Genomic DNA, 22,739 nt, shown 5'->3' on the forward strand with positions numbered 1-22,739 from the left:
TGAAAAAGAAGATTTCGTAAACTGACAAGGTCCTTGCAATCTGTGAGGTCTACCAAGGGTTGCCTTGCCTAAAATATAAAAAATAAATACTATATATATATATATATGAATACCACACTCGTTGGTTATTGCATCCTTTTTGTATCTAGTGTAGAGCATGACAAATGGAAGGCATTCGACAAATTCGAGTTTGCCTCGCCTCCCGAGCAACCACACAGCACTCACCCATGAGATATTACCCAAGGCCTCGGACAAGGGACAAGGACTCGGCCCATCGCAAAGGAGGCGAGTAAAGGAGGGCTCTTAATGAGACTTGAACTGGTACTTAAGTAGAATGAGGGGCGGGAAACTTTGCAACCCAGTGAGAACCACGAGGCTAATGGGCCAAAGGATGCCTTAGATAAATGAATTGCGTCAAAGATTAACAATGGTGGGAGGAGGCAACGAAATAGCTCTGGAACCTGATTTCTAAGCAGGCAAGGACATGGGAGGGGATGGGCTAGACGCTAGGGTCTGAGAGTGAGGTCAGGGGAGAAGAATCCCGCTCACATCCCTCTCCCTTGTGCTCATGAGTCACCCCGTGGCCTCAGGCAAGTCTTTCTAACCTCTGCCCCCATCTCGGCCTCAGCAACGTGGTGATAAAGGCACAGCAGAAAAACCGAAAGGGCCTGGGCTCCTGACAGCAAAAAGCCACTGCGAGGCCAGACCCCACTGATCTGAGACTGACTGGCTACGCCACCTGTCCCGGCTTTCGGGGGCACGTGGCGAGGGAGGGCCGATGGAAGGACAAACATCCAGTGAACGCGTCTGAATTCTAGGAAGTGGGCGTTCGGCAAGGTTTGCTAAAGAGACTTTGCCTGGATCCTGACATGGAGCAGGAAAAAGATTTCCTGCAAAATACAAAATAATCAGACTAAACACCCCACAGGAACAGAAGCCGATTATCAATTGATAGGTAGATAAAGGACAGAGGGTGTAAATCTTCCGACATTCACAGTGCGTTCAAGGGGAAACGTCCCATACTCGGTGAAAGCCGGAGCCTCGCCAAGGGCCCTGGGCAGTTCTGCACACAGGAGTCACTCCCTGACCTCGCTCGCTTCTCTCTTCCTGGGTCTGTCCCCAGGAGTTTGCAATCAGATGCCAAGGGAAGGAAAAGAACATGGAGAACCTTAAAAACGCTCTTCCCTCTTTGTTCCCTATAAGCTCAAAGCCCTTTACAACTTATGATCTCATGTGCCCCCCACCCCACCCCTGCCCCCAGGAGGAAGGGAGGAAGCAGGAGTCATTATCCTAATTTCATAGATAGAGATTGGGCCCAGAGAGTGCCAGTGACTCACTAAGGTCACGGGAACACCAGTCTGAGCTGGGCCCGCCGCAGGGGCACCAGAACCTACTTCAAAATTAACAGTTCCTAAAGAAGACACATTCCCACCCCCGGACACCACTATGAAATTTCTGGGAGAAATTTCCTATGTAGTTGAGAAACTTTTATTATGTTGAAAATTATTGGGACATAGGATCTCAAGATGTTGTTCATAACATAACCTGCTGGATCTATACTTCTAAGACCGATATAGTAACTTATGTCCCAACATATGTCCTATAATCAAAACTCGCTTATTATATTACAGTTGACATAATGAGACAGGGCAAAAAGAAAAGTTTGGTTCAAGAGATATCTGCTTCATTTCTTGGCCTTGGGTACAAGCTCATGCCCAGCAGGGAAGACATTTCACCCCAAATTTGCTGTCCAAGAGCATTTTGAGGGAGCATTTCCTTTCTCCCCATGACGCCACAGGGCGAATGAAGCCCCATGGGAGGGGACTGTGTGCTGTCTGTCCCTCAGCTCAAACTTCCTGAGGGGTACCCGTGGGCTGTCACTGTCAGAAGACAGCACACAGGGGAAATGGTGTCGGTGGCCTGCGAGCTTCAGACACGGTTTACACTAGGGTCCCCTTTGGAAACTCACGACGCATGTGACACTTTGAGGAATCCCGCCGTGTGAGAATAATAAAAAATAAATATTTCAATTTGCTTAACCCCGAGTTCCCAAATTTAGTTAATGTTAGAGCCTAAAGTACCTGAATACCTAGGAAGATCCCGTGAGACTCGTGGTTTAACTAGAAACCCTACATGGAGAAGAAGAGGACATCGGAAAGGCATCTCCAAGCAAAAGAGAGTGGTCTGCAAAGCATGATGGGAACCACCCACTACCTGGGTCCTTCTCCAAATACCTGCAACTTGGAACCACTCATTCGAGACCAGCTTCTGGAGAGTAGAGGAAAAGACGGTACATTAAAAAGGGAGAACGAAGTTGGAGGTATCGCACGCCTTGGTTTCAAACTATATCCGAAGCTATAGCAATAAAAACAGCATGACACTGGCACCAAAACGTAATCAATTAATCTAACAAAGGAGACAAGAATATACAATGGGGAGAAGACGGTCTCTTCAATAAACGATGCTGGGGAAACAGGACGGCCACATGCATAAAATAAAACCGAAACACTTCCTTACACCACATACAAAAATAAACTCGAAATGGATCAAAGACTTAAACGTAAGACCAGAGACCGTAAAATTCCTATAAGAAAACATAGGTAGGAAACTGTTTGACATTGGTCTAAGAAATATCTTTCTGGATGTCTCCCCAGGCAAGAACGATAAATGCAAAAATAAACAAGTGGGACTATGTCAAACTAAAAAGCTTTTGCACAGCAAAAGAAACCATCGACCAAACAAAAAAGAAAATGCACTGAGCCTGAGCAGAGAAGATATTCACAAAGGATATATCCATAGGAGTGAATATCCAAAATATATATAGAACTATGCTGGAGACCTGAAACTCATACAATATTGTATATTAACTATACTTGAATATTTTTTTAAATGTTAATTTAAAAGAAAGGGGAGGAGCCCAAAAGGGGAACAAGAGAGACTGAGCTCTTTGACTTCTGATTCACCACTTTCTGGACCCCAAAACAGAATCCCCCAAGGAAGACAAAACAAATTTCAAACCACATGTCCTACTACCTCCTAGACCCCCAGTGTATTATTTCGTTAGCTCTAAATTTCCAAGGCTCCCACATAAACAGATTGGCCCAAAGGAGAAGACCACATCTGGCCAGTCCAGCAAGTCAGATCCCCAGCTCAGCCGCTGGGTGACCTCTGGCAAGAAACTTAACCTCACAGTGGCCCCATCTTTATGTCCGGAAAGCAGAGGCAGCAGCCCTTGTGTCGGGCTAGGCTGGATGAGGAGCAGCTAATAAATAAGGTCATAAAATCCTCTGCAATACATTCATTGTCCTATAAAAGTTTAATGACTATAATCAAGCTGTGGTGGAAGTCTACCAGGTCCACACATGACCTTTAGCTGTCACTGTGCTGGTATCTGATAACAGGATGCTCTAGGCCCCCAAGCGCCTCAGCAAGGGTCACCAACTGGCCAGGTCTGGTTTCTTCACACGACGTCATCTGAGGAAAAGAATTGCTGAGGTCAGGTTCCCTTCGTCTAATCATTACCATGTCTCCCAAGAGACGAGATCCTCCCAGCCTCTAACGAAGATCACGGACTTCCGTGACCTGTGGCTGAGGGGTCCACCTTCAGGAAACCAAAACACCTGCTGCGGAGAGTGTTCGTCCTAACCACTTCAGAGGCAGCAGAAGCCTTACCTGGGCTATGAGGGGGGGCGGTAAAGGGAGGGTCTTTTAATTGGTACTTTCCATATCAAAACATTGTCACCTCCACACAGGCAGCAAAGGCTTAGAGGAGGAGTTCTGAGTGATGGTCGGAATGTGAGTTTAAAGTTGGACAGATCCGGATTCGAGTACCAGCTCTGCCACTTGCCACCTTCTTTGACCTTAGGTGAATCACTGGACACCTCAAAGCCTCAGTTTCCCCACTTACAACATGGGAATAATCATGCCTACTATACAGAATTGGTTAAGAATTAAATGAGACAACAGTTCCTGGCACATCCGGCTAAGAGTGGTAATGGTGATGATGAAGATGATGGTGATGAGGATGAATAACGAGATGATGATGATGGTGATGATGATGATAATGACAGTGATGATGACAATGATGGTGATGATGATGACCACGAAAACATAAAACAGACTCCCCACCACCACGTGATACAGGCCAACACTCTCTCCACTAAACTGGAGACGTAGGACAGCGGTATCTCTCCTCCACCTTTGCCTTCTTGGTACCTGGGCCAGTGCTCAGCAGGTTTCATTAGACCTAATTGATCACACGATGCTGAGTACACAGGATTAGGCTGAAATGTGGCAGATGCTTGGATTAGAAAGATGGAGCCTCCTTCATGAGCCATTGTTTAAATATGAGCAGAGCCAGTCCACTTAGCCTCACCTAGGCAGTGCCCCGGGCAGTTTCTTCACCAAGACAAATTCTGCTTATTCAAGTCCTCATCTGAATAATAACAGCAAAGGAAGCTCAGGTTGGTTTGGGTGATACTCTCGGAATCGCTTTTAAGATACAGATATGAAACTGAGCCTTTCGGTGAAAAGAATTGCTTTCCTTCAACCTTTGTTTTTAATCTGCACAAGAAAGAACTGACCAGGCCGGTGGAGAGGGAACCAGGACATGAGGTTTAGTGTCATTTCTGCTGCCTTTCCCACCCTCACTCCCACCCCTTGCTCCCCAACCAGCATGCCGGCCGCCCATTCTGCCCATTTCATACTCCCAGTAAGACCGAAAAAAACTAAAATTGCACCCTCTCTCCTATCCTCTGGTTCATAGCAACGTCTCTCACAAGTCCCTTTTTTATTCCCTCTCCTCTCGTCCTCCCAATCTCCCATGCGAAAAAGACCTCTTTTTCTGAACACTTATAGGGCTCCTTTCTGATCATGGCGCTTAGATAGGGTCTTGTACACACGGCACATAAATGCGATTCGTTCATCCTTTTGAGCGACGAGTATTTGCTGAGTTTCTGCTCTATGACGGGCACTGGCGATACTGCCGCCAACCAAACAGATACGGGGCCTACCTCTTACTGAACTCGATTCCTTCCGAAATGAATGGACGGCGGTTGGAACCGGCATCTCTTCTATACGGTCAGCGCTGAGAGGTGTGAGGAGATACGGCCCTTTATCGAAGACAAACCAACTCTCCACCACACTGACTGGTCAGCTATCTTTTTTCTCAAAACACGCTTTGCCCATCCCTAGCCCCAGCTCTCTTCACACCGCCTGCCATGCCTCCCTCGTCTGCTTGGCCTGCCTGAGATCCGCTCATGCTACCCAGAACATGCCCGTCTCCTCCAGGAAGCCCTCCCAAGCATACTAAGCCATCAGCGGTGCCTGCCTTCGCCAACCTGCAGAGCGCGGTGAATCGCAACGGGACTTCGCAGTTAGACCACTTCTCCGAATGCCCGAGATGGCGTCTTTGCCCATGTCGCAGGCCCTTTTTCCTAGTACAGAACCTTCCATGTCGCAGGTTTTTAGTGGAAGTTTTGGGTTAGCAAGGCACCGTGGCCGTCCACGGGGCAGGTGAGGGTATATAAATCGTCATGCTAGGGCTTGTATTCTCGGACTTTCATAGCTTTGCACTTTGAAAAGCATGACGAAAGGGACCCCAAAATCTGATTTTGAAATATATTGGTCCCGAAAGGAGGGATTTTCCTGATTTCAGAAACACTGACTTTTTGCCCTGTGAAATGTCGTAATCACCCCCCCTGTTGTGACACCTGTGGAAGATGTGGTTTACTTCAAAGACCCGATGGGTGCTGCTGAAAGCACTTACTCATGCCGTTCGGGAAACGCTTTTAATGATGTGGTTCTGGGTGAGCCTTTCATGGTGCATTGTCTGCCCAGAGCTGACAGCCAGCCAGCCGAGAGCCCAGCGCGAGGTCCGACCGCCGAGAAGCTGCAACACAGCACTCTGTCCGCAGATAAGGAAAAGCCTCAGAGACAAATATCTGAAAAGTTCCAAGTACGCCTCTGACAGAATCGCTCAAAGGCTACGACAGATGCTTACAGTGCAATCTCTTCTGTGAGTTTTAAGGTTTTGAAGTTTTAAGGGCTATTTAGCTTCGTCGCGCTTTAAAAAAAAAAAACAATATATTAATCCCCGAATACCCTGCCAGGTGCAAGGCAATCTCATCTTCTAGAAGCATCAATCCCTAAAGATTCTCTTGTCACATCTTAGAATGAACGTATTAATTCCTGATGATATTCTGATAGTTATCTCCTATTTGTTTCATCTTTTTTCTCTTAGAATTAAACTCGTACTTTTTGAATTTAATGTACTTAATTTTTGAATAGATAACACTTTCACATGGTTCAAATATCACAAAGTGGAAGAAGTATACGCTAGAAAGGTACTGCCCCTTTCCTCTCCCTACAGGTAATTTCCGTTAGCGGTTTTTTGTGTATTGTTAGAAAAAAAATCATAGCACATACATGCAATACTAACATATAGCCTCATTTTTGGACTTAAGCCTTTCTTATTCCAATATCCCCCATTGCAAATCATTTGGGGGGGGGCAAGGCTGGAGAGCCTTCTGGCAGAGGCCCAGCACCTTGCCCATGATGGCCGCGGAATAGGGGGGCTTGGTAAACGCTTGTGAACTGAAAGAGACGCCTATGGGAAGAACGGAGACACGCACAGCCATCTTCTGCATCTCCACTAACGCTATTAACCCGGTCAGGTGCCCCCGGAGGCAAAGGGACGAAGACTTCGACTGGTCCCCCGGCCCTGAAGTCCCTTCGCCCCTGTCCTATTTCCCTACCTGAGTTTCCAGCAGTTTGGAGGATAGGATGGGGAAGGGAAAAGATTTTTTTTTGAGTAGAAGAGAAGAAAAAGTGGAGGAAGGAAGGAAGCTGGGCGGGAGGAGGGGCTGCAGACGCCAGAGGAGCCTGAGGGGAAGGGCCGGGACAACCCGGCGACCGGACACCGACAGGCCCACACCCCTCGCACCTGTTCCACCTCCGCACGTACTCCAGACACAGGGTGGGCTTTGGGGAGCTGAACCCCGAGATTAGGACTCATCGCTAGACCACGACACGGGCGACAGGGGGCGTCCGGGCCGGGAGGAAACCCCCCGAGCCGGCTGCCACACGCCCACCTGCGCTCAGAGTGCTGGTTCCGCGGTTGGGAGGCCGGCCATGCCCTGACTGCCGCAGCCTGAAGCGTCCGCCGCGCGTGAAGCCGCAGCTCCCGCCCCCTCCACGCCATGCCCCATTTTCGGAAGCAGCACCTCTCTCAAAAAAATAGTTCTTTTTGGCTCCTTAGATACAGATCCCCTTAACCTCATCCCAAAGAGTGACTCAGCGTTCTCCTAGAACCAGATCTAAATCCAAGAAGAGAAAACGCCACGCAGCACCTCTATCCTCGCGAAGCGACGGCCCTTCCTGTACGTGGCGGCCGGGGACCTTTTTATAACGGATACCACGGTCCCCACGGCCCAGCCAAAGATCCCTGCCCCCTTCATTCAGAGTGTTCGTCAGAATACGAAAATTAAACTCGTTTTTCCTATGCTTTGCATCTTTTGACAGATCCCGAAGCTCTGTGAAATTGAGGAAATGCTGGTTAGGTACAGCGAAGATACAGTTAGGGGACAGAGAAGACAAATCACTTGACACCTGTGACCAGTTTAGTGACAAAGAAAGCCAAGAGCCCTCGGCCGCTCTGGTGACAGTGGGAGTGGGCAGGGGGGGGCAGTGCTCTCTCGTGCTCACCCGTGCCCAGTCACCCCGCTGGCATGACGTCAGATGAAGGCATCTGCTGACTCTCAGAGGTATAATTACCGCCAGGGTGGGGGTATAATTAAAGTAAGGATAATTTACCTTGAAGAAGATAAAAATTAAGAATTATTAATGGCCACAATAATGAGCCCTTTTATATCTAAGAGTCACAAAATGCTTTACAAGCTGTAATTATCACAGCCCCCCGGGAGGAAGAGATTCCTATCTCACAGCTCCTCATTTCACAGCGGGGTGAAGCGCTGGGCACGGGAAGGCGGAGAGGCGTGGAGGAACGCTTCCTCTGTCATCTGTCCTGCAAGTGGCGAAACCAGAGGAGGCCCCAGAAAGGCTGACTCGCATGACGGCGTGTGCCCTCATCCCCAGGCCGTCACCCAAAGCCCGGAGAGCTCCATCCCGGACCAGGCGACTCATCTCGTTCTGACTTGTTGGCCATTTACACTGCCACGGTGCAATAAAATCACATCACATCAGCGAGGATTTTACTAAACACCTCGTAGAAATAAAAGATACAGCATTGCCTCCGAGGAACTTAAAACCTAATTGAGAAGACAAAACAAGCACCCATTAAATGAGAGGAAACTATGGAAATTATACATTATCTAGTGCAAGGTTGTGTGATGCTGACTATGCATGCTGCGGGAAAAATTTTTTTTTAATTGGAAGATCACTATATGTAAAGGTCAAGGAAGGTCCTGGAGAGACGATGGAATTTGTGTGGGGCCTCAAAGAAAATATATTAGGTTTTGGACTGGCAGAGGTAGGGTCCCAGGGGGTGGGGCAGTGAATAAGAAGAAACAACAGAAAAACTTAAAAGGTTTAACACACAATTTTAAAGAAAAAGTCTTCATTGCCAAGGTGTTTAGAGAGCTTATCAAAGAACCTTACTTTTTTAAAGCCATCTTAGTCATCTAACTTGAACATTTCCCCAGATTTTGACATCATGGTTCGTATAGGGTTCTGGAGAAGCCCATTAGGCTGAAGGTGACACTGGTACCTTCTCAACTTTATCTAAAGTTTCACCTTGGTGGTTTTCCAATAAAGCCAAGGCAAGGTTTGGTCCTGACAGAATACCACAGAATGTCGAATCTATTATACTTTTTCTAGGTTCTGACAGGAGAAAATGGGGTGGGGGGGAGCCTCTGAATGTGATTAAGACCAGTAAACCTTAGTTCTCTGTTTGGTAACCCAGCAGAGCTCCACCCCCAAAGATTATGGATGAGGCTTCATGATTGACATAATATTAAAGCTTCTGGGTGATATAAATTTTATTTTCTCTTTTTCGATTCCTCTGTAATAAAGAGCTCATGTCTCACAGTCAAGTAACAGTATAGGAATGTAGCTATGCTCTGGACCCACTGGCATTAACCCTTGATAAAGAAGGACATTCTTGCAGAATGGAGCCGGGGCACTTGAGTTCTTCCTGGGCCAGTCAGGAATGTTCTCTGACTACTCAGCACCTCCGTCTCCATTTATCTCTTTATTTTATCTTATAAAATAAAGATAACAAGACTTTTTGTCTACAAAGAATATGGAGATATTCAGATTATAAAAACACCATTCTTTTCTGGTGAACCACGATGAATGATACTGCCACATTTCAAGGATTCTCAGTCAGTCTTCCAAAAAAAAAAAAAAAATTGAGCCAATATGTTAGCCCTGATGATTTCTAACTTCTCTGGTATTTACCAAACTTTAAAGGAACCAGAAAGCAATGAAAATTATTTCCCTGTCCAAACATCGTGTCAGGAGCTCCTTTTAAAATATTTTTTAAATAACAATAGTGTTAAACAAAAGAACACCATATAGCAACAAGGGCCACTTCATTAGGAGAATATCAAATCTGATTTTAGAAGTTAGCATTGGAATCTACTTACGATCCTTCTAATGATGGACCAAGAAAGACAGGAAGGAAGAAAAGAAGGAAGGAAGGAAGGAAGGAAGGAAGGAAGGAAGGAAGGAAGGAAGGAAGGAAGGAGAGGGAGGGAGACAGGCTAATTCTCTCAGGTTTGTCCACATTTTTAAATATTGTCCCTTACGCCGTAATGACTTTAAACAAGGGTGGGTAAGAGAAGCATCACTGGATCTAAGACCTCTCTTCACTGAGCATGAGGAAGGAGTTTTTCTGTTACTATGAGTGCAATTTCGGCCATTTTCTCAAAGCCGTTGAGAAGTGTTTTCCTTTGGGTTTGGCTCTATATTTGTTTTGCTTGCTCAAACATGATTCTAGAATGATTAATATTTTCCCCTTGTTCTCATAGAAGCTAAGAAGTGTCCAGTACCCTTGAGTGTATTGACTATAGAAAGGTAATGGAATCACGTAAATGCACCCCACCGCCTGGGCCATACACGGGTGGGTAAAAACAGAATCAGACATAGGGCAGGGCTTGTCCAGGGACTTCCCTGAAGGACACTCATAAAAAAGGCTAGTATCCTCTGCGAGGATAGAGGTTCCACAGTGATCTGTGGGTCTATTCTAGAATTCAAAGATTAAGAGATTTATAGGAAACCCTAAAAAGAAGGAGGGTGGAAAGAGAGAGAAATCTTCACTCTTCACTAAGGAGCTGCTATATCAAGTTTGCTAACTCATCCCAAGAAACCGCCACAGTAAAACCCCGAGGTCCCAGGCCTCAGTGCTGAAATCCTGAAGGACACGAAAGTGAGCTAAGCCCACAGCTGCCTTCAAAGAAAACCTATCGCTTCCACGTTCCCTTCACCCTACTTCGGGGTGGGGGGCAGCAGTGAGGGGTCAAATAGAATTTAATTCTTATACCATTTGGATCAGTCTGCACGTAAAGGAATAGCCATCGAGATTTGGGTTCCAAATTACATTCCATTGAAGGACCCAATACAGTCTCTGCAAAATTCAGAAAACCAGTACCTGCCTCTGTTGGACAATGGAGGAGACAGAAATGCTGAAAGCCACTGAATCGTTTAACAGCCTCCATAAACCTATCATGTGTGAACCAAAGTTTCATACAGTCTGAAACGGAAGGGTGGGCGTCATTGACAACCAGGGATAAAATCCAGTTCCTTGCAATAAAACAGCACTGAGATTTGCAAATGGTCACCAGGGCTGAGACAGCCCTGACAGATATAATGGGCCAGAATGACCGATGACATTAATGTGCTTCCAGGAGAGGCCGAGTCGAGTGTTTCAGTGTCATGGTCATTAACAACTTGTGATTGTATCTACAACATATTACACCGGCTCTTCTCCACCAGGGGCAACGACATGCTAACGAGAAAAGAGCAAACTTCGTTTAGATGTAATAGCCCTAAGAATGAAATTCCACAGACCTCAAGTTCACTTAGGAATAAGTAAACTCGAAACATATTTTAAAGCATCCTTCCAAACTGTGTACTAAGGAGGTGATCCCAAACCATAGGAAAATCGTCCTAAGACCCAAGAATACCAAAGCAATTTTTCCCACCTGCTTTTTTAGAGAAGAAATTACACTCAATTATTATACCCTCTCATTGTCCTAGAATTGTCTCACGCATGGCTAAAGCAGCTCCCCGTGAACTGTCGTATCCCAGGGAGAAATTAATTGGGTCTCATCAGTTTATACCAAATTTTCTGTTTAACCCCAACCTGAAACTTAAAATATTTTGTAAAGTAAATGGCTTAGAGGTTACTACTTTATAATGAAGACATAATTAATTGAGATTCTGAATCTTAATTCTTTTTTTTTTTAATTTTAACAATTAAAGAAAATTAGAGATTCTGTCAAATATTCTATCCTTTTATGTTAGGTGGGGCCAGTACCCTAACTGTCAGGAGGCAAATTCTGTGAACCTGGTGCCAAATACCTACGTGAGCAAATAGTGAGATAAACAAGCCATTTGCGGAGACAGAGGTGGAGCTGGGCTCGGTGAGGAATGAATCAGGCCGTCCCACAGAGTGGGCGTCTCCTTCCCAAGTTGGTCTTCGGGGCACAATTAAAACCCTTATAAAAGGCCCAGCTCCCGGCTGCCCAGTACACTTGCCAGCGGTGTCAGCGAGCACTGGACCTCTCCCTCTGGTGAAGTGGGTAAGTCCCATGCGGTGGGAGCGTGTCCTTCTGTGCGACTCTTTATTTTCCAGCTATTGTAGATGTTGGAGGAGTGAGGGCAACAAGGGTCTATGCGCCACAAAACATCAGGCTGTATAGAGATGTCTAACCCCCACTAACTGAATGCCATGGAGTCATCACTCAGATGGAGACATGGCTGTCCTCCCAAGGCTCTGAACTCTGCAAGTTTATTTGCATGTCAGGGGTTGGAGCATGGTCGCCTGTGACTCCTATGGGGTTCCTCTCCCTAAAACCTAGAACCAATATGGGCCACCTTCATGCATTATGCCACCTGAGGTATTGGAGTTGAGAAGAATTCAAGAGGCCAGGTAGATGAACTTGTACACTCACCCCGCCAGTGAGGTCTTCCATGTATTCTTTTAACATGGATCTGCTTTTGGCTAACTCCTGTTTTTTATAAGGCCAAGATTCAAATGGTTTATGTGGGTTTGACAAAAGCTAACCATAAGTCCAATATTATTCAAAGTTTTCCAGGTTCAGTATGACCCATGGACTCTGGTAGCCAGTCAGGAACTTTACCTCTCAGAAGCTCTCAATAACTGAATATCTGTAACACATCTGGGTTAGGGCAGACAACACACCCACTGTTTTCTGCACTGGTATATCTGAATAGTACAATGCTACCTTTGACTAAGAAAAAGTAGCACTTAATCTTAGAACTGGTGACTTATGAATTATACTCCCAGATCTTTTATGAACTATAATGTTGGGAAATAATCCACATTCCTTTTTTATTGTTCTAGTTACCAGCAAATGTTTTGCTGCCACAATTAAGTGTGTGTGTGACTTCCATTCACTTTAAGATACTCTCAGACCTTCCTTCACCTGTTGGCTTTCACCTGTCCTCATTGTTCAACTTCAGAGGAAGATGCTATGAGTAGTAACATATCCAATTTAAATTCATACATTCTTCTCTTCACTGTCTGAAATGAAATATGCTAGGAAGCAGGAAGAGAGGAAAGAAAAGGATATGGATAATCCAGACTGGGTGAACGATCAAAAGCTACCTACAGCATAGTCTGAAGATAATTCCCTGCCTTAAATTGCTCAGGGTTTTTCTTCCCTTTTTGAAGTACAATATTCAAAGATAAAGTGCTTTGAAAGCCCAGGCTGAAAATAACTACTGTTGTAAAGTCCAGTCATTTCGGGATCTGCGTGCAGTAGTGTGGCCATAGCCTCTCCAAGACTAGAAAGAGTTTCGATTCTGGATCCTATCTTATTGTTCCAGGTTTACCTGAACTTGAAGGAAGGAAAAAAAAATGTCGCCACTTCTAAGAAGCATCTGCGATATCACTGAAATTTTCAATCAATATGCCTCACATGACTGTGACGGGGCAGCGCTGTGCAAGAAAGACCTGAAGACCCTCCTCGAACAAGAATTTGGAGCTGTCCTTCGGGTGAGAAATAAGAAGAAAAGGAAACCTCTCTATTGATTTAGGGTTATGAAATTTCCTCTCAGGAGAAACCAGAGCAAGGAATGGTGTTTTTATATTCAATTTACACCATGACAGCTCTATGATACATTTACTTCTGAGCTTGAAGGTACTTAATTGACATCGTAATCTGAGTCCTAAAGAAGTTGCTAGCAAGTATGTCACGTGCCTGACGACAACATTGATAGGAATGAACTGCTCTTGGGAAGTTATCACCAAAGACATCAGATCAAACTAGGCTTGGAAGGAGCTGAAATTTACTTCCAAATTTCAATCATTAAAGTCAGCCTGTTCTCCAGGAAAGGGGGGTTACCATAAGTGTTGTGTTCTGTTTTCCAACAAGGGCTAAAAATCAAATCTGGGGTACTGGCTATTTCAGACAGAAACGGCTGCTGCAAATCTTCATAAATGTCCATTGTTTCTCTCTTGAGGATGAGTGCTTTGGTATCCACCCAGCTCAAGAGAACTTGTGTTCTTTTGATCGGCATTAAATTACAAGATGCAAAAATCCCCAACGAATGTTAGCTATAAAATGGTGTTCACATTTTACACGGGGACAAGCCTCAGTACACGCAGGTTTTGCCTAATTGCTCGTAATGTCATTCGGGTGTCAGTATATCATATAATATACATCGTGGGTGAACGTTTACCTGTAAATGATGCATTTTAACTTTTTTTTTTTTTTTTTTACCTTTTTCACAGAGGCCACATGACCCGGAGACGGTGGACCTGATCCTGGAACTTCTGGATCGCGACTGTAACGGGTTCGTCGACTTCAAAGAGTTCCTGCTGTTCATCTTCAAGGTGGCTCAAGCTTGTTATTACGCTCTCGCCCAGGCCTCGGGGCCAGAGAAGGGCGCCAGGCGTGAAGGCGAGCGCAGCCCGTTGCAGGATCGCCGGCAAGAAGAGCAAAGGCGGTTCGAGCCCCGGGCCGGACAGCTGGAAGAAGAACGCAGGCGGAAGAGGCAGGAGCGGGAGAGGGAGCTCGCCGAGGCGGAGCAGAGGCTCGAGCCGCGGCTGCCGCGGCGAGAAGCGGAGGAAGCGCGCCGTGAGGAGCGGGCCGAGCGGCTGCAGGGGCGCCAGGCGCGGGCGCCCGAGCGGGTTCCCGACCAGGAGCGGGGCCGAGAGGAGCGGCAGCTGCGGGAGCTCCAGCGCCTTGACGAGGCACAGCGCCGGCGCCAGGAAGAGGAGCAGCTGCCCCAGCGGGAGCGGCAGGAGCTGGAGAGGGAGCGCCTGGGAGAGGACCAGCAGCTGCAGAGGCGCGGGCGACGCGAGCCGCGCCTGGAGCAGGAGAGGCGCGAGCAGCAGAGGCGCGAGCAGGAGCCGCGCCTGGAGCAGGAGCTGCGGCGCGAGCAGGAGCCGCGCTCGGAACAGAAGCTGCGGCGCGAGCAGGAGCCGCGCTTGGAGCAGGAGAGACGCGAGCAGGAGCTGCGGCGCGAGCAGCGGGAGAGGCGCGAGCAGGAGCCGCGCCTGGAGCAGGAGCTGCGGCGTGAGCAGGAGCCGCGCTCGGAACAGAAGCTGCGGCGCGAGCAGGAGCCGCGCTTGGAGCAGGAGAGACGCGAGCAGGAGCCGCGTTTGGAGCAGGAGCTGCGGCGCGAGCAGCGGGAGAGGCGCGAGCAGGAGCCGCGCCTGGAGCAGGAGCTGCGGCGCGAGCAGGAGCCGCGCTTGGAGCAGGAGAGACGCGAGCAGGAGCCGCGTTTGGAGCAGGAGCTGCGGCGCGAGCAGCGGGAGAGGCGCGAGCAGGAGCCGCGCCTGGAGCAGGAGCTGCGGCGTGAGCAGGAACCGCGCTCGGAACAGAAGCTGCGGCGCGAGCAGGAGCCGCGCTTGGAGCAGGAGCTGCGGCGCGAGCAGCGGGAGAGGCGCGAGCAGGAGCCGCGCCTGGAGCAGGAGCTGCGGCGCGAGCAGCAGTTGGCCGAGGAGGAGGGTCAGCAGGAAGAGGGCCGCATCCCCAGGTGGCAGCGGCAGCTAGAAGACGAGGCCGACGCCCGTCAGAGCAAAGTCTTCTCGAGGCCCCGCAGGCAGGACCCGCAGAGGCGCCGCCGGGAGCGCGAGGAGCGGGAACGACAGCTCCGGGACGAGGAGGAGGAGGAGCAGCTCCGGGAGGTGGAGCGCCTCCAAGAGGATCGGGAGAGGGAGCGACGCCAGGAGCTGCGCCGCGACCAGAAATGGAGGTGGCAACTAGAGGAAGAAAGCCAGAGACGCCGCCACGTGCTGTACGCCAAGCCGGCTCAAAGCGAGCAGCTGAGGGAGGAGGAGCAGCTCCAGCGGGAGGAGGAGCAGCTGCAGCAGGAGGAGGAGCTGCGACGCGAGAAGAGGCGCCAGGAACAGGAGAGGCGATATCGGGAGGAGGAGGAGCAGCAGCTGCAGCGGAAGGAGGAGCAGCTGCAGCAGGAGGAGGAGCTGCGACGCGAGAAGAGGCGCCAGGAACAGGAGAGGCGATATCCGGAGGAGCAGCTGCAGCGGGAGGAGGAGCAGCTGCCGCGGGAGGAGCAGCTGCAGCGGAGGAAGAGGCGCCAGGAACAAGAGAGGCGATATCCGGAGGAGCAGCTGCAGCGGGAGAGGCAGCAGCTGCAGGAGGAGGAGCAGCTGCTACGGGAGAAGAGACGCCAGGAACAGGAGAGGCGATATCGGGAGGAGGAGGAGGAGCAGCTGCAACAGGAGGAAGAGCAGCTGCAGCGGGAGGAGCAGCTGCGACGGGAGAAGAGGCGCCAGGAACAGGAGAGGCGATATCCGGAGGAGGAGGAGGAGCAGCTGCAACAGGAGGAAGAGCAGCTGCAGCGAGAGGAGGAGCAGCTGCCGCGGGAGGAGCAGCTGCAGCGGAGGAAGAGGCGCCAGGAACAAGAGAGGCGATATCCGGAGGAGCAGCTGCAGCGGGAGGAGGAGCAGCTGCAGCGGGAGAGGCAGCAGCAGTATCTGGAGGAGGAGAAGGTGCAGCGCGGGGAGAAGAAGCGGCCGTTCGGGGGTGAGGATCCGCGCCGTGATCTGAAATGGCAGTGGCAGCCAGAAAAAGAAAATGAAGGTCGTAACTACATTGTTCACACCAAACGCGCGGAGACCGGAGAAAAGATCCGGCAGCTGGAAGACTCTCAGGTGCGGGAGAGACGATTCCGGCAGGATCCGTGGTCCGAGCAGGAGGAGAGAGCGACGGGACAGGACAGGAGGAGCTGGCAGCAGCGCGACAGGCAATTCCCGGCCCAAGCGCTGCGGGAGCGAGAGGAGCCAGAGGAAGCCGAATGGCGAGACGGGAAGTTTCCAGCGGAAGAGCAGCTGCTGAGGGAGGAAAGAGAAGAGAAAAGACGCCTCGAGGAAGAAGACGGCAAGTTCCGCGACGAGGAACAGCAGCTGCGTCGCCAGGAGCGTGACAGAAAGTTCCGCGACGAGGAACAGCAGTTGCGTCGCCAGGAGCGTGAGCAACAGCTTCGCCAGGAGCGCGACAGAAAGTTCCGCGACGAGGAACAGCTCCCCCAGGAACGGGAAGAACAGCTGCGTCGCCAGGAGCGTGACAGAAAGTTCCGTGAGGAAGAACAGCAGTTGCGTCGCCAGGAGCGCGACAGACAGTTCCGCGAGGAGGAACAGCAGTTGCGTCGCCAGGAGCGTGACAGACAGTTCCGTGAGGAAGAACAGCAGCTGCGTCGCCAGGAGCGTGACAGACAGTTCCGCGACGAGGAACAGCTCCCCCAGGAACGGGAAGAACAGCTGCGTCGCCAGGAGCGTGACAGAAAGTTCCGCGACGAGGAACAGCTCCCCCAGGAACGGGAAGAACAGCTGCGTCGCCAGGAGCGTGACAGAAAGTTCCGTGAGGAGGAACAGCAGCTGCGTCGCCAGGAGCGTGACAGAAAGTTCCGCGACGAGGAACAGCTCCCCCAGGAACGGGAAGAACAGCTGCGTCGCCAGGAGCGTGACAGAAAGTTCCGTGAGGAGGAACAGCAGCTGCGTCGCCAGGAGCGTGACAGAAAGTTCCGCGACGAGGAACAGCTCCCCCAGGAACGGGAAGAACAGCTGCGTCGCCAGGAGCGCGACAGACAGTTCCGTGAGGAAGAACAGCAGCTGCGTCGCCAGGAGCGTGACAGACAGTTCCGCGACGAGGAACAGCTCCCCCAGGAACGGGAAGAACGGCTGCGTCGCCAGGAGCGTGACAGAACATTCCGTGAGGAGGAACAGCAGTTGCGTCGCCAGGAGCGCGACAGACAGTTCCACGAGGAGGAACAGCAGTTGCGTCGCCAGGAGCGTGACAGAAAGTTCCGCGACGAGGAACAGCTCCCCCAGGAACGGGAAGAACAGCTGCGTCGCCAGGAGCGTGACAGAAAGTTCCGCGACGAGGAACAGCAGTTGCGTCGCCAGGAGCGCGACAGACAGTTCCGCGAGGAGGAACAGCAGTTGCGTCGCCAGGAGCGTGACAGAAAGTTCCGCGACGAGGACCAGCAGTTGCGTCGCCAGGAGCGCGACAGACAGTTCCGCGAGGAGGAACAGCAGTTGCGTCGCCAGGAGCGTGACAGAAAGTTCCGCGACGAGGAACAGCAGTTGCGTCGCCAGGAGCGTGACAGACAGTTCCGCGAGGAAGAACAGCTGCGTCGCCAGGAGCGTGACAGACAGTTCCGCGACGAGGAACAGCTCCCCCAGGAACGGGAAGAACAGCTGCGTCGCCAGGAGCGCGACAGAAAGTTCCGCGACGAGGAACAGCTCCCCCAGGAACGGGAAGAACAGCTGCGTCGCCAGGAGCGCGACAGACAGTTGCGCGAGGAGCCGCAGGAGCGGGACGCGCAGCTGCGCCGGGAGGAGGCGCAGCTGCAGCGCGCGCCGCGGGCGGAGCTGAGGCGCGCGCAGCAGCCGGACCCGCGGTACCCGGCGCAGGAGCAGTTTGCGCGCGAGGAGAAGAGGCGCCTTGAGGGACAGGACCTGCGACAAGAAGAGCAGGAGGAGGCGCAGAGGCGCCGCCACGTCTGGGAGGGAAACGACAAGGGCGGTCATCAGGTCCCCGAGCCCGGCAGGCGTCAGTCCGCGCGCGCCCCGGTGCGCTCCAGCCCTCTCTACGAGTACATCCAGGAGCAGAGATCCCAATACCGCCCTTGAGAGGCCGCGGCACCGCGAAACCTGCCAAAGCTTCCGCAGAGGAGAACGACCAACACTGGGTACCAAATGACTCAAACGTTTCTGGTTGTGGGGAAACTCTCTGATGTTAGAATATGTCTTTTTTCCAAAATCTTAAACTATAATCATTTCAAGTACTTTGTACTTCTGCCTTTTATTCTTCCTCAAGTAGTTCTTCACTGCAAGATGTCTTTGCTCTTTGGTGCAAACGTGGTGTGCATTAAAAAAAAAAAACAAAAAAACATTTAATTTGCTCAAGGAGTTTTGTTTGCGGACACGTTAATTTATTGCTTTCAGAAGTAACAAGAATAACATGGTGATGTGAGACTCAAAAGAATTGGGTGTATTTTTTAATGGTTGATCCATCTTGTGGAGAGTTTAGATATTTTTAATGTTCAAGTTGATATTTCTTGGGCCTAAATTACATTAATATTTACCTCCAAATAGCCTCTCATCTTTCGTGGCGTAATTAGCACAGATTCCGCAAGGAACCAAATTTTTACAACCCTTGAATACTGCAGGGAACTGGATTCTGCAGAAAAACTCCCTGTGCAATCAGCTCCTAACTGGGAGAAATATCTGTTAAGGATGAGGTTTAACTTGAAGGCTCAGAATTTGAATTAGTTTTTTTTTTATACTTAACTCCATAAGTACTTAAAATCTCATAAAACGAAAGTAAACTGTTTCTCAAACAACTCCAGAGCTCAAACTTTAAAACTGTCTGCTGTAGTCTATAGTGCTCAGTTCTCTTCCCCCCAATCTTTAATGAGTTTGAGAATAGTACTACCTTTGTTAATTTTAGCAGAGAGGGAACCTGCTCAGAATCCTGTAAACATCTCTCTTACTCTAGGGCCAATAAGAGATCACAGAGAGCGTTTTGGGGGAGGGAAGGGGAAAAATCTGTAAACAGAGGGGCAAGTTCCTACAGGCCCATGATAAGACCCATCAGCCCACAATCCTTTGAGGCCTATTGATACTACTGTGGAGACATTCTTGTTGAAATAATTGGACTGTATAAAAAATTAATAAATGTTTGGCAAACAATTTTTTTTGTCTGTCTTAACTATGCATCACATCTTAATTCAAGATATAATAGTCTGGAAACTGACCAAAGTTTCCAATCACTTAAAGGTATTTGATTACTATTATCTACATCTAAATATGAAAAAAAAGAAATAAAAATAAAAACCGCCTCTGTTTTCCCCAACCATTTTTTCCTGTTTGGGTAAATCTTGTATTATTTCCATCCCTAAGCTAGGATTCTCTTTACAAGTGTTTTTATTCTGGACTCCACGGCTTTCTGTACTCCTTTTATAGTGACTCGCAATCATGACAAATAATGGTGCTCCCAGTGTCCACTGATACTTCCTTCCAAGAATAGAGGAGCTCCTTTGTCTCCGATGTCTGATGAGCCAATAGTAGAAAATGGCCTGAAGTTCAACTCAACACTGTAGAAACTAAGGATAAGCTGTTGGTTTAAGCAACACAATCTTAAGGCAAGGTGACCCAATCAGAAAGTGCTTAATAGTAATCCCAACAGTGTCAAATTATCACCTAAGAATCCAAACACCCCTGTGCCACCTGCTGGAGTCTATTTAGTATCATTTAGTATCCACACCTCAGTACTAGAAATAAGCCCAAGAAGGACTTGAGTGGGATAGCATCGTTTCTGATAGAGAGAGTCATGGATGAGCAGCTGTCCTAAGTTACACTCAGCATTTTGGTCAGTGGTGGAGACAAGAAAGCTAAACTCCTGAGTACATTCTGATTGAGTAAGATGGCATTTTCTTCAAGGAGCACCAGCTTCTCTTACTTAAATAGTAGATGCCCCCCACATTCTTAGACAGAACCTAAGAATCCCCTCACATTACCTTGGAACATCACCTCTTTCAAGTGATTTCTAACAGCAAAACTTTTTTTCTTCTAAGGCAAGTTTATGCTTTTCTTTACTTAAGGATCTTTCACAGAAACAGTGGAAAAGCCTCACGGGCTTTCCTCAGGATCCTCTCAATGTGCATGCATTTCAGAGCCTCCTTATAAATGTCAACTCCAGGATACTCCTGAAATATACATTCATCATTTAAAACTACAGTTCAACCATAATAATTATGGTAAAAACAATCAAAGCCCTCAGACTGCTCATAGCACTTTCCAAGATGAGGAAAGAACCAATTTCCAAAGAAGAAAATATTGTTTCATCATAGTGATAATAACATATAGTTTTTGTTTTGTTTTGTTTTGTTTAAAAAAAAAAAAAGGGGTCAGCGAGCCCATGCCCTGTGGCTGTTCTTTTAGCATGCTGACAGGAGAAGATGCTGGCAGGCCAACCCTGCTCCACCTGGATAACACAAAGCATGGGCAGAATCTCGAGGTGTTTGGAGAATTGGCTGTTTAACTATAAACTAAGAGCTATGGTATATCACCTTGGCTGCTGCTGAGGAATGAGGTTGAGAGTTTAATATGAAAAAAGCTGGTCTTCACGAGTTATGGGCTCATCCGTCCTCCCTAAAGTTCATACATTGAAGTCTAGACCCTCAGTACCTTAGAATATAGTAGAATATAAGAGCTGCAGTATTTAAGTAGAATATAGGAGATATACTATTTACATGGATAATTAAAATGAGATCATTAGGTGAGCCCTAATCCAAAATGAATGGTGTCCTTATAAGAAGATAAAATTCAGACACAGACATGGCTGGAGGGGAAGATAGCTCTATTCTCCAGCATCACACAGGATAAGGAACTAAAGATAACAGAAAGACCTTGGGCTCGGAGACATTCTTGAGACATTTCAACTTTGAATCCTGGCTTTGCCATTTATTGGGTATGTGACCACAGGCAAGTTACTTAACAGCTAAGAGCCTTAACATTCTTATATGCTGAAAGGGCAATAACCACCTAAAGGACCATGAGGATTAAGGAAGACAGCCCATCTAAGCTCCTGACACATCACAAGTGTTAGGAGAACATTCGTTCCTTTCTCTCCTTACACCATTCCTCATCCCCATGAAAACCCTTTGAATATTTGAAAACAGCTACTATGTCCCTGCTAAGTCTTTCTTTCCAAGCCGGCCTTGAACATACTCAGTTTCCTTCCATCATTTCTCAAGAGACTCGCCCACCGGCTCCAGGACAGGGAGACACGACTTACTCAGCTTTGAACAAACACCCCAGTGCCTCGCCTCATGACTTAGAAACAGCTGGTACTCAGAGAACGTTCGCTGGTCAGAATTAAAATGACCTCCACATGCCAATCCCAAACCTCAGGAGAACTCTCCTCCCTTTCAGGGGAATGCTGAGAAAGTCTTCATGGGCAGAAACTATCAACATGGATCCCCCCGTCGACATTCGGCTCCCTTACACTTCCTTTGGTCATCGGCAGGGTCAGAACAAGGTTCCGCCTGCCGTCACGGCTTCCCTGAGTCTCATTCTTCTCATGTAATTATCCCCACCCATCAACTTGGTCTTCGTCTTTTACACTTGTGTTCAGAGATCTATTTTCTTACGTCCTTTTACAAGCAGACAAGAATGTTTTAAAACATATTCTATTCTCTTTTCAAATAAAAATCACCGAATCTAATTCTTCTGTTAATTAAATATTCTCTACAAAGAGGGACCTGGATCTAGGAGGTAATGAAAACATTTGCCAGTTCAGCATCTCGGGCTCACTCCCCCCTGTCCTCAGCTCGATGTTGTGTGTGTCTCCGATTCCCCTTGACAGAAAGAACCCAGTAATATGGATGCTCATTTCTAATCTCTTTTGATGATTAACGTGCCTTTAAAGAGCAGATGTCAATCACATTTTTTGAATAGTACACCTTAGGTAAGCAAAGTCCTGCTTAGCTTCTTTTCTAACTTTGACTCTGGGTAAGGTGAGCAGACCGAAATACCTGAGTCAACCGTTATCTCTACTTCTGTCACATGGCTAAATGGGACTGCTATTTTAAAACACATGATTGGAACCCATCTATATGGCTTCATCCTGTGAGCGGAGAGAGAAATCAGATGACTTCTGAGGTCTCTGCCAGTCCTATGATTTGTCAAACAGAAATATAATTGTGTCCTTAGGTTAAAGAAAAAGAAAAAAAAAAAAAAGCCAACACTGCCTCAAAGATCCCTCAAAACTATAACCTGAAAAAGTCCGTAAACAAACCAGGAGCTCTCCTCCTCTCCCTGGGTGGGTCCAAAGCCAAGACCTAACTGGAGCTGCCTGCAGAAGGAAACCAAGGTAAGGCAAGGGGGCGGGCGAGGAGGCAGGGAGGCTGGGGGTGGGGGTAGAAGTATTAGACCCCGGAGGTGTCTCCTTCCAAACTGTGCGATTAGGGACCGGATGAAAGGTTTCCCGCCTTCTATCAGCTCACGGCCTGCTGCCCCACCCCCCACCTGCTCTCACTCATGAACCAGGTGAGTCTCA

General features: G+C 48.6%; 1 protein-coding gene across 1 annotated transcript; it reads left to right on the forward strand.

Moving 5' to 3' along the window:
* Positions 1-13,040: 13,040 nt before the first annotated feature.
* Positions 13,041-19,369, forward strand: TCHH (trichohyalin). Its single transcript, XM_036235246.1, has 2 exons — positions 13,041-13,201; positions 13,940-19,369. Exons 1-2 carry the CDS (start codon positions 13,064-13,066, stop codon positions 18,305-18,307), a joined length of 4,506 nt encoding a protein of 1,501 aa, XP_036091139.1. The 5' UTR covers positions 13,041-13,063; the 3' UTR covers positions 18,308-19,369.
* The last annotated feature ends 3,370 nt before the right edge of the window (positions 19,370-22,739 follow it).

Source organism: Rousettus aegyptiacus, unplaced genomic scaffold (genome assembly GCF_014176215.1).
Source record: "Rousettus aegyptiacus isolate mRouAeg1 unplaced genomic scaffold, mRouAeg1.p scaffold_m13_p_17, whole genome shotgun sequence".
Lineage (NCBI taxonomy): Eukaryota > Metazoa > Chordata > Mammalia > Chiroptera > Pteropodidae > Rousettus > Rousettus aegyptiacus.